Source organism: Peromyscus eremicus, chromosome 8b, assembly GCF_949786415.1.
Source record: "Peromyscus eremicus chromosome 8b, PerEre_H2_v1, whole genome shotgun sequence".
NCBI classification, from domain to species: domain Eukaryota; kingdom Metazoa; phylum Chordata; class Mammalia; order Rodentia; family Cricetidae; genus Peromyscus; species Peromyscus eremicus.
The window spans coordinates 61216133-61228668 of NC_081424.1; the positions used below are offsets into that span (position 1 = coordinate 61216133).

At 39.0% G+C, this 12536-nt stretch overlaps 1 protein-coding gene across 2 annotated transcripts; it reads right to left on the bottom strand.

Moving 5' to 3' along the window:
- Positions 1-239: 239 nt before the first annotated feature.
- Dynlt2 (dynein light chain Tctex-type 2) lies at positions 240-12498 on the bottom strand. Of its 2 annotated transcripts, XM_059272915.1 has the most exons (4): positions 12273-12498; positions 5465-5671; positions 2154-2312; positions 240-407 (listed from the first exon to the last, which is right to left on the bottom strand). In XM_059272915.1, exons 1-4 carry the CDS (start codon positions 12378-12380, stop codon positions 297-299), a joined length of 585 nt encoding a protein of 194 aa, XP_059128898.1. In that variant the 5' UTR covers positions 12381-12498; the 3' UTR covers positions 240-296. The 2 variants fall into 2 exon arrangements, with proteins under 2 accessions (XP_059128898.1, XP_059128899.1); XM_059272916.1 differs by lacking the exon at positions 2154-2312.
- Positions 12499-12536: the final 38 nt, after the last annotated feature.

Genomic DNA, 12536 nt, shown 5'->3' on the forward strand with positions numbered 1-12536 from the left:
ATGGCCTGGAACTCACAGAGATCCACCTCCCTGTGCCTCCCAAGTGCTGAGATTAAAGGCTCATGCCACCATGCCTGGCTACCTAATTTTCTTAAATCTAAAAAGAATAAATATCCCTCTGTATTGGAATCTATAAAAATCCATACCTACCTTTCCTACTATTTGGGGGTAATACACTGTTAATAAATAAATATAACTGGCTTTTAATTGTTTGTAAGATAACACATGAGGCTAACAAATCTGTACATGTGATTTATTTTGAAAAGGGGTGTGTGTGAAACTGTTTTAGTCCTGAGCTATTCACAATAGAGAGCAAATACCAAAACCAATGCCACGTAGGTCTCTGTTTCATGTTTAGCTTGTACCCAGCTGTCCCATGCCACATCCCAGATCCATCTGCTGGCAATCTGTGAGAGAAAATTTAAAAGATTCAGATGGGATATGTTAGGTAACTTTTAAATTACATAGTTAGATTTTTTAAATATTGTGCCAATGTCTCAGAAAGTTGTATTTAAGAAATAATTTGTTAGGCTGGGTGGGGTAGCTCAAATTATACACACCTGCCCAGTGTGCTCAAAGCCCTCGGTTCCATCCTAGCACTATGAGGAAAATCAAGAGGTTGGAGCGATGGCACAGCAGCTAAGAGCATGTATTGTTTCCAGAAGAGCCAAGTTCAATTCCCAGCACCCACATCAGATGGCTTACAACCACCTTACCTTGTAACTCTTACCTCTAGAGAAATCTGTCACCTCTGGCCTCCTCATGGACCTTCACTCATGAGCACACCCCCATCCCCCAAGCACACACGTGATTAAAAAGTATTTTTTAAGGGTATGCCCAATTTCCCTTTCATAGAGAGATTCAAGAGTAATACTGCTTGGCTTCCTCCTTTGCTGGAGGCTGGTAGTTGCCTTACAGTAAATCCTAGGCAGGAACCAAGGGCTCTGTCATGGAGCCTAGTACCACTGACTATAGACCCACATTTAAAAATCTTCAGCCAAAAGCTTGTTAGGGTCTTGTCTGGCAGCAATGGTGCTGAGTGTGGTGCTGTTGAGGCCATGACTCCTTTGTGATGCCTCCAAGGACAAGGTTTACTGTCTGTGATGGATCCAAAATGGCCACACATTCTTTGTGACAGGAACTGGAGGCAGGAGCTGATTCAGAGGCCATGGAGAAGTGGCTTACTGGCTTTCTCAGCCTGCTTTCTTACAGCACTCAGGACTACTGGTCCAGGGGTGGCACCACTCACAATGGGCTGGAGTCTCCCACATCAATCACTAATTAAGAAAATGTCCTACAGGCTTCAGAACTTATGGAGGCATTTTTTCAACTGAGATTCCTTCCTCTCTGATGACTTTAGCTTGTGCCAAGTTGACATAAAACTAGAAAGCACAATTGAGTCTTTTCAACATGACACATAAACATATCACTGTTAAGCTATACCCTTTCCTTTCTTGTTCATCCCTAAAAAATCATACATTAATAACAACATCATAATATAAATATAACATTCTTCATTACCTAACATGCCTAAATGAAACTTACTGGTTAATTAATATTTATTTTGATGTTTTTGAGACAAGGTGTCTCTATGTAACCCTGGCTGTCTTGGAACTCACTATGTAGACCAGGCTGGCCTTGAACTCACAGGGAACCGTCTGCCTCTGCCTCCTGAGTGATGGGATTTAAAGTGTGTACCATTACACCTGGCTTACTGGTTAATTAATTTAAATGACATTTAAATTATCAAAATTTCAGGGCTGGAGAGATGGCTCAGCAGTTAAGAGCAGGGACTACTTTTCCAGAGGACCTGGGTTCAATACCCAGCACCCACATGGCAACTCACAACTGTCTGTAATTTCTTTTCCAAGGGACCTGACACCCATGGCAAAACACCAATGCACATAAAATAAAAAATTTTAAAAATGATCAAAATTTCTATGACCAAGAAATAGGCTATGTAATCTAGTAAATTATTGATAGCGAAATTGTATTTCTAGGCTAGTACTTTTCTAATAATTTGCAATGAAAAACAGTTTGTTTGTTTTTTTAACAAAATGATCTTTGTATTCAAGTGGCCCTTCAGGATCTCTACATCCCTGGGGACACCTCAAATCTCAAATGAATGGATGTTAGGTCATCAGGGCACTTACATTTATTGCTTGACCAGTCTTTTGAATAAATAATACTTTTATAATGAATTTATAACGGTAGTACCCCAATTCTTTGACTGCTGCCAATACTCGATCTGCCAAGTCAAGTGATATATGAGAGAAGGCTTTTTCATCATATTTGAGATCTTTAAGACTGTCCTTTAAAAAAAGTTAAGAAAAAAGTTTCAATTATTAAACAAAATGTTTTTATATAAGTAGAAAACATGTATCTAAATAATACATACAGCTGTTTTAAAATACATGTATTCCTGAAAATTACCATATATTATACTTACCAATTTAATTGTTTTCAAAATTATGTCCAATTGTCAAAAGTCAGATTTGGTGGCACATGCCTTTAATTCCAGGGCACAGGAGGCCAGGGCACACGGCTCTCTATAGTTCTAGGCCAGCCTGGCCTATACAGTAAGTTCCAGGCCAACCAAAGCTACGATAGTGAAACTCTGCCTTAAAAAAATTATATTCAAATGCCGTTCATGATCAACACTTGGGCTGTAAGTTTCTGCTTATGAGGCTACTCTGTCAACTTACTGTAAATAACCCAGTTTCCATTTCTCACTAGAGAGAAAAAAGAATTTCAAAAGCTTTCTGGAAATTGATAGTAAAGAAAGGAAACCTTGTGTGCTTATGATTGCATGTTCCAATGTACCTGTGATCTGGACCAAGGTGGCTGTTGCTTGTCACAATGTCACTGTCTTCTCTGGGTCTCTCACTCCTTATGGCATCAACAACTTAGCATCTTTACTAATAAACTAACACATGTGAGGAAAAGAGACATGGCTCAGACCATGGAGCAGGAGCCTTTCTTTAAAAACAAATCAGATTTATTTTAAATGTATGAATGTTTTGCCTTCATATATGTCTGTGCACCACATGTGTGCCTGGTGCCAAAAGAAGCCAGAAGAGGGTGTTGGATCTCCTGGAATTGGAGTTTTAAATAGTTGTGAGGCACCATGTGGATCCTCTGGAAAAGCAGCCAGTGCTTTTAACCACTGAGCCATGTCTTCATCTCAGGAGCCTTTCTTACAAACTGTGAGCAAAGCTAAACCTATGAAGGAGGGGATCACAAAGTGTTTGATTAACTGGTTTCCTGGGAGTACACCCAAGACTGCGCACTAAGTTCCAGTGACAACAAATGGACTACTATCAATCAACTTCATAGGAACAAAAAGTCAAGTAGATGTCCTCCCTCAATGCTCCTGCACCCTGCTAGTTCTACCCTCTTTCCTCTCTTCTCCCTCCTGACTTCTCCTATTGGCTCCCTGATAGGTTCCTTCCATTTATACAGCTGGTTTAAGGCCTGCATCTGGTCTTCTATCTATTGTCCCAATACTGAGTATCAGCTGCTTTCTTCTGAATCTAACTCAAATTCAAGGTCAGTCTTCTCTCAGAGAGAACCCAACCCACTGCTTGTCTGTCTAGGAGTCTCTCCAACACCATATTCTGACTGTAACTCTGGCCTCAGGACCCAGGGGTGGCTTCTGAAAATGAGGTTCATCCCTAGCCCATTTATTCAATTGTGTTTAATTTTATTTATGTGGTAGGGTCAAGTGACAGACCAAAAATATACCCTCTTATATCACACATACTATTAGTGTTGATCAGAATTCTTTTCCCAAACCATAAGCTATAATATCTTTGCCAAACATCAATTAATTTGAAATACATAGTTAACAATGGAGAGATGGAAGGTTCAGAATATGCCATGTTAAAATATGCTGCTTTCTCATAATTTTGACCCAAAAGTACTTGAAAAAATTGTGGATGCAGTAGCTTGCTCTTCCTTTTTCTTCCTGAAAGTAGGAGATAAAGCTCTTGTGAAAAGGGTCCTCTCCAGTACCAGAGACGGAAGAGGAAACAGGCACACCACTTCTTCAACTAGCCTTACTTTACTAGGCACCTTCCTGGGGTTACCTGCCTCAGCCCAAACACCTTTAATCATACTTTCAAATTTCAAAAGTTTGCTTTTCTCTCCATTTGCCTTATAGCAGTTTAATTTTAGGTGAGGTGGAAACCTACAGAGAGAGAGAGATATCTCCTGTAGCTAAGGAACTGCAGCTGCTGGAAAACAAATGTTGACACTCAGCATGCAGATGCAAACTGAGCTCCTGGTCATACAGGTTGAGAATGGGACCCATAAGTTGGTTGATGGAGTGTCAACTCAAGTCCATTTCACATAGCAAACATCAGGTTCTCCAACCCATCCTGAGCCAGTTATGGAACTAGCATGATTAGAATAGACATACTTAGCAGCTGGCAGAATATCCACATTGAGTCCTTTACCTGTGAAGTAAGAGCTTTTATTGAAGAAAACTTATAATGGAAATATTTAGAATTATATCTACCTTACTCAAAAATATATGGTATCATGAAGGGGCTGTATAAAGCACTGCCATTGTGATTGTTACCACGGCCTCTTTCATTCCATCTGTTTGGCTGTTCTGTAAACTTGGCCAGGCAGGATCTACAACTGCAGCTGCTGTATGGGACATGGTTTCACTGCTTGAGCAAAACCTTTTGGTACCACCTATGTAGTTACTGACATGGAAAAAATGCCTTTTTCTCCATACCTATCCATAAGAGTCACTAAAACCAGTTTGCTTTCAGGTAGCAAAGCCAGAAATGCACCTTTCTTGTCCTATCTGAGGTGTACCAGCTATCCAGCCCTGTAGTAGGAGAGGCCCACAGGGTCGAGGAAATTGGCTCAGACCAGTTGCCAAGGCATGCACATAATGTACTTCCTTATGAGCCAACCTGGAGTCTGCCTGAGGGCCTAGCAACAGGTGATGCTGGAGTTCCTGATTATGCCCAGCCAATGAGGGATGACCACGCGATGCCACCAGATTGCAACACAGACTGGGTGCTGGAAGGAGGATATATAAGTCCTTCCCCGTTTATAATAAACAAGTTTGCTGTCTGCCTTCAACTGACTCCTGGTATCTGGCGATGCCACACCTTCTCACCTCCTCCCCCGAGGGAGCAGTTAGGATCTAGCAACACAGCCGCATGTCAGAATTTAGTTTACAGGGAACTTGGTTTTCTTTCCCTTTAGGTTCACACTGAATTCAACGACCACTCAGAATTGTAGGATCATTTAGCCTCTATATTTTTAAGGTCAGTCCCTATAGTGAATACACACACACACACACACACACACACACACACACACACACACATGACTTCCTAATAGATATGATCATATGACTTATTTTGGCTTAGAATAGTCTCAATGGTCTCATATGTGCCAGACAAGTGTCTATCACTGAGCTATATCCTTGGTCCCTGATTACCTTTAATATCTGCTGGATTTTAGTTTCTACTGGATGTGCTTGGAATTTCCTCAATGGCTCCATTCTATATGAATTAGCAAACTTTAATTTTGCCAGGGCACTCTTCCATTCTTTGCCTATATCAGCAATTGAATCGTCAAATGGGGGTTCCACATACTGAACATCATGAAAAGATTCTCTCAATCTTTCTCTTAAGATTTGTGCATACTGAAAGAGAAAGGGAGAAAGATTACATTTCAGATTTTAAGAATCTGCATACAGTGGAGGCAGAGCTAACAAACCTGAAATAATCTAGGCAGACTTCTATGCAGTCACTAAATCTTTGACTATTAACTGCAAATTATTAACAGTTTCTATCATCAATTTGAGACTAAATAACCACCTGAGAGATGAGCTTTTGGGCTTGCCTATAGAGGATTATTTTGATTTGATTAACTAAAATGAGAAGACCTATCCACTATGGGAGGCACCATTCCCTAAGAAGGGATCCTGAACTGCATAAAAAGGAGACAGTGTGCTGAGCACAAGTAATCACTACTCTCTGCCTCCTGAGTGTGGATTTAATGTGATCAGCCACCTCAGACCCCTGCTGCTGTGACTCACCTGTCTTGGTGGACTGTACCCTGGGACCATGAGGCAAGCACAAACTCTTTCTCTGTTAAGCCACTTTTGTCAGGTTATTTATCACAGCAACAGGAAAAGTAACCAAGACATACAGAAATATACAAACTTGTGTACACATATTCAGAATACCTACAAAATATTCGAAAGGACCAGAAACAAGAGTAGCCTCCAGAGAGTGGCTGAGGGATAAAGATAAAACAACTTTTCATGCTTCCCTCCTACCTGCAATTATGGAACTATTACCCATACTTTTAGTTATCTTTACATAAGTGATAGATTTAGGTAACACATTTATAAATCTTAACTTGAAAAGATAACAAAAGCATATAAATATTTGTGTGTAAACATATTATATATGTATCAGTCCATTTTTGACATGTAATATCTATCAGTCCATGATTTTTGACATGTGATTTTTTGACATGATGCTCCCTTCAGAAGTATCCAATTTGTACTAATAAAATATTTATTTAGTACCCTATAGGTGTGTCCAACCTGTGACTGACTGGTGGACTGCATGTACCCCAGGCTATGAACACTGTGAAAATAATGCAGCATATCTGTAGGTGACAATGTCATACAGCAGTTTTAAAACATTGGACAACACTACAGTAGTTCCTGGAGTAATTTTCTAGTCCCTTAATTTAAAGTGGCAAACTTCATTTTCTTAATAATCAGGAATGTCTTTTTTGTTGCTTGGCTAGAATTTGCAGTTTCATGTTGACTAGAAGTGATGAATAGACATGTTTGCCTTAGTCCTATTAGAGGACAAATTTTTAGTCTTCTACCACTGAATATGATGTTGGCTATGGGCTTTTAATACAATGATTTTTAATGTTCTAATAATTCCAGTTATTGTTTTATTCAGTATTTTTATCATGAAAGGGTAAATTTTGACAAAAATTATTTTTCTTATCAATGGATACTACTTCGTTGTATGTACTACTACATTGGTAGACTTTTATATGATGACCTATCTTTGCATTCAGAAAAACTTGGTCACAGTGTATAATTCTTTGAATTGAATACTGATGCTAGTGCTTTTTCTAGGGTGTTTGTTTTTTTGCATTAATATTCATAAGGGCTATTAGTTTTCTTTTTTAGTTTAATTACATTTATTAATTTATTTACCATCAGGTGGTAGTGTATACTCTGGTAGATACATGGAAAAGTAACTAAGACACACATAAACTTGCATACATATATTTGTATACTATTCTAACTTCATAGAAGTTCACTGAGGTATATAGACTTTGGAACTGGTTAATTTCAGTGCATGATATTTTTTATTTGCAAGTTGTTATAATAAAATTTGCTGAAAGTTAAAAAAAAATTCTAGGGTTGGAGATTATACCTAGGGCCTCATGCATGGTAGGAAGATGTTCTTCAAGAGCCAGATCCAGCAGTGTCCATTTTTTTGACAGCCATATTACTGAAATTTCCCATCATAATGTTAGTATATTGATCCTTTAAACCTATACATTTTCCTCTCACATATTTTGATGCCGTATCACTAGTTGTATATTTGCAAGAACTGATGTTTTCCCAGACAACTGGCTCCATCCTCATTATGCAATGCCTTACTTCATTACTGATGACTTTACTTGCTTTGATTTTTGCTCTGTCTGAAGTCTATTGCTACTCCTACTTAATTTTGATATTAGTGTGTCTTTCTCCACCCATCTCCTTTTATGTATGTGTATTTTAAGTGACCTTGTTGTAAGGTTTAAACTAAGACTAACACAAGTGAGTCTTAGTTTAATCCACTCTAACAACTGCTGTTTTTAACGACATTCAGAGTGATTTTTGGTATGACTGGATTAATATCTATCATATTTGTTACTCTTTTCTATTCGATGCCCTTGTTCTTTGTTTTCTTGCCTTCCATTCTTTTCTACTGTAATTTAAACTGAGCATTTCATATGATTCCTCTTCTCTAATTTCTTAGTGTGTTACTTATTTTTCCTCCACCTCCTCTACTTCCTCTCTTAACCCTAAAGTTTGGAAATAAGCATATGCAGCTAATCCAACCCATTTTCAACTAACACTGTCACACTTCATGGATAGCATCAATTAAAACAATGAAATAACTCAAGTTCTTCCCTCCCGTTCTTTTTGTCATGCTGCCATTCATCTTACCTATAACACATACACATTAACACACACACTTAACATGCATTCATATGCAAAAATAATTTTATTTCTTTCCTGTTATTTTTAACAAATCATTATCTGTTAGAATAAAAAGAGGAACATTAAAGGTTTTTAAATTAACCTTTATTTAGTCTTTCTTTGATGCTCTTTTATGTAGATTCAAATTTGTCACCTTTTTATTAAAAAAATTGTTAACATTTTGTGTAAGGCAGATTTATTGAAGATACAAATCTTCCATTATTTTGTCTAAAAATATTTTTTCCTCATTTGAGAGTAGTTTTGGAGGGTATAAAATCCCAAGATGTTGGGGCTGAAGATATGGCTCAGTGGCTAAGAGCACTGGTAGCTCTTCCAGAAGACCTGGATTCAATTCACAGCACCCACATGGCTGTTCAAAACTGTCTGTAACTCCAGTTCCAGGGGACCGGACACCCTCACACAGATACATATGCAGGCAAAATGCCAATGCATACAAAATAAATATATACCCTAAGTTGTCACTTTTCTTCTCTGAATACTTTTACTTCACTCTATTCTTCATTATTTTTGAGAATATGAATGTAATTTTCTCTTATAGGTAGTATGTTTTTGTCTTCTGGCTTCTTTTTGGATTTTCTTCATCTTTCATTTCTGTAGTTTGAGACTATATGCCTACATATAAATTTTGTTTTGGCTTGTTTTCTGCTGTGTTCTCTGACCTTCCTGGCATTGTGGAATAGCCTCTAATTCATAGGTCTTATAATATTTCTTATAATTATTCTCTATCTGGGATTTCCATTATGAATAATTTACAACTTCTATAACTGCCTCAACGTTTCCAAACATTCTCCTCTTCTTTTTCAATCTGTGTTCTTTTTTCATTTGTTTTGGACAGTTCTATTGATACTTTTATTCCTGTAATGTATGGTTCTTGCTTGCTCTCTTTGGGGTGTTTACCATTCAGTATGCCTTGTAATTTTTTCTTGATAGCCAGACCAACTCATAGTGTCAGAACTTCTGTAAAAGGCCTTCAGTAATGTGGTTGTAATGCATGTGAGAAAAAGATGTAGTTTAGATAATTTTTTTTAAAGTTTTTCAACACAAGGTTTCTCTGTGTAACAGTCCTGGCTGTCCTGGAACTCACTTTATAAACCAGGCTGGCCTCCTCGAACTCAGAGATCTGCCGGCCTCTGCCTTCCCAGTGCTGGGATTAAAGGCATGCACCACCACCATCTACCTGTAGTCTAGATCTTCTGATTAGGTCTCAGGTGTGATGGTATTGTGTTCCCCAAAATATTGTGCACCCTAATAAACTTATCTGGGGTCAGAGACAGAACAGCCACAATATTAAACATAGAGGATAGGCAGTGGTATCACACACCTTTAATCCTAGCATTCCAGAGGCAGAAATCCATTTGTTCAAGAATACAGCCAAGGATGGTGACTCATGCCTTTAATCCCAGAAAGTGGGCCTTTAATCCCAGGGAGTGATGGCAGAAAGCAGAAAGGTATATAAGGTGTGAAGACCAGAAACTAGAAGCTTTTGGCTGGTTAAGCATTCAGGCTTTCAAGAAGCAGTTCAGCTGAGATTCATTCTGGATGAGGACTCAGAGGCTTCCAGTCTGAGCAAACAGGATCAGCTGAGGAACTGGCGAGGTGAGGTAGCTGTGGCTTGTTCTGCTTCTCTGATCTTCCAGCGTTTACCCCAATACCTGGCTCAGGTTTGTTTTTATTAATAAGAACTTTTAAGATTCATGCTACAGCATACTCTTATTAAAAGTACTTTATTCTTTCAGCTGAGATGAAACCTTTATCATCTTTTTAAATGCCACCAAATTTGTTATCAATACAAGCTACTGGCTGGCATTTATCTACATGGACCTAGAATAAACTGAGCTTCCTCGTGTCATTATTTCAATGAGATATTTAATTATTTAGCAAAAGTGCTATTTATTTGCTAATATTTATGGTTTTCAAATACATGTGCTTAAGTGAGATTGATAAAGTTGTCAATTTCTAGTAATCTGCCTAAGTTTTTGTAATCTTTGACTGCAAAGACCTAACTCTTGCTAAGCAAAAATGCAATGTACTGGAAAGATGGGAGTAATTCACAGACAGGAAGAAAAACCTAAAGAACTAGACTCAGACAAATACATGAAGGACACTCCAGTTTGCATCTGCCATTATAATAAACCTCAAGCCTTTTCTTGGTTCATTATTTATTACAAATAAATTATTCATTTATTTGTATGTTAATAAATACAGTTGCCTGGGGGTCAGAGCCAATAGCAAGCCATTTAGCAGAAGTCTGGCAGTGGTAGCACACGCCCTTAATCCAATCACATGTCAGGCAGTCTCTGCATTTTCAAAGACACAGCCAGCATGGAGACACACGCCTTTAATCCAAGTACCAACCATACAGACCTGGATGTCTGTTCAGACAGGCAGTGATGAAGAGGTCATGTGGTTGGGTTTAGAACCAATGAGAAGGCAGAACAGAAAGTCAATAAAATACAGACACACAGGAAGTAGGTCTCTTTCTGAGGGGAAGGACAGCAGCAACTGGTAAGCTAAAGGCTATTCGCTAGTGCTCTGACCGCTGCCTTTTAACTCTTTATTTGGCTCTGTGTTTCTTATTTAATAAGATTGTTTAGAATTACATCTACACTGCCCTGTTCAAAGTTTTTACCTTCAGAAAACTAGACTTTAAGAATTTACATACAGCTGGGCGGTGGTGGCGCACGCCTTTAATCCCAGCACTCGGGAGGCAGAGCCAGGCGGATCTCTGTGAGTTCGAGGCCAGCCTGGACTACCAAGTGAGTTCCAGGAAAGGCGCAAAGCTACACAGAGAAACCCTGTCTCGAAAACCAAAAAAAAAAAAAAAAAAAAAAAAAATTTACATACATATATACAAAAGAACATATATACATATAAAAAATTATATAGACATACACATATATATGTATATATATATAAAATAGCTGCCTTGGTCCATGTACCCATGCTTCTAGATTTTGCTAAATATGTATTTTCATGTTGAATCCAGGCTCATTCAACTTTCAAGATAGGCAATAGAAGTTATTCTTGTCTGTCTCAAAGTATAGAAATCTTTATTTACTATTGGTAACCCAAACTTTAACATAGTACAGTGTTCTGCTTTTTCCTGGGTGTGTGAACTTGGCATTCTTACTTTTTTCCTATTTGTTCTTTTCTCTGTAAACTGACACAAAGAGACATTAAAACCTAAAATGTTGTCATAACTCTTGACAACTATTTGATCTTCAAATAGTTCAGTTTTCAAAAATTTATGTCTTTGCTGTTATGTCTAGCTTTTTCCTACCAATCAATCATGAGCCATGTGAGGTAGATATAAAAATACCAAGTGTCCTAGGACACATGTTCTAAGCTCAGTTAGTTCTGCATCCTTGGGCAAAATGTTTTCCATTATTGCCTCAATAGAAGATGGAGTTCTGATTACATTAATGGTTTTCAAAGGACAATCATATAGAAATGCCAGTGTTCTAATGCCAATAAAATGGGACGATGACTTTTTCTAATGATATCAGAGAAATAACTAGATATTTTCAATTTTTCCTCTTAGAAATATTCTTCAAATAACAAGACTTTATTGGTCTGTACATATCAGTTTTTACCCCCCTAGGGGTGTGTGTGTGTGTGTGTGTGTGTGTGTGTGTTGTGCATATATATGGTATAAACTCATTTGGGGTTGGTAAACTATGTATATACTAAAATTGTATCTAGAAAGCGCAATACAACTATTGGATAACTCTGGACATTTGCGAGGTAAGTCTGTAAAGAACTGAGACCGATCGTGTAAAAGCGTTCTATTGGTTAACACACGGCTCTCTGAATTTAACAACTAAAACCCCTCGGCCTTCCACGTCTGAACCACCTTGTTCCACCTAAACTCAGCTCCGCAGGGGTCAGAACATCGGAAGAAGGAAAAGGGCGGCCATCCTTCCTGCGCCTCCGGGCGCTGGCAGGTCTAAAGGGCGGGCAAGCTGCCTCGGGCCTAGCGGTCTGCACTCACTGCCTCCTTCTCGAACATGCTAGGCCTCCTTTCCCTCCTAGGCGCCACCGGGGAGTGGTGCGGCGCTTGGCCGGAGGACGCCTTCGTTACTCGGCTTCGCCGATCCATTTTGATGCGTTTCGCCCAAGACGCCGCCGCGCCTCCCGCCGCGGTCCACCCGCTCAACGCCCCGGGCCGGTCGCGACGCCGGAGGGACCGACTCGTCTCGCGCCAGCCACCGCCGCACGCCGCCGCGCCCCGGAAATCCGGGAGGAAAGGCGTGAG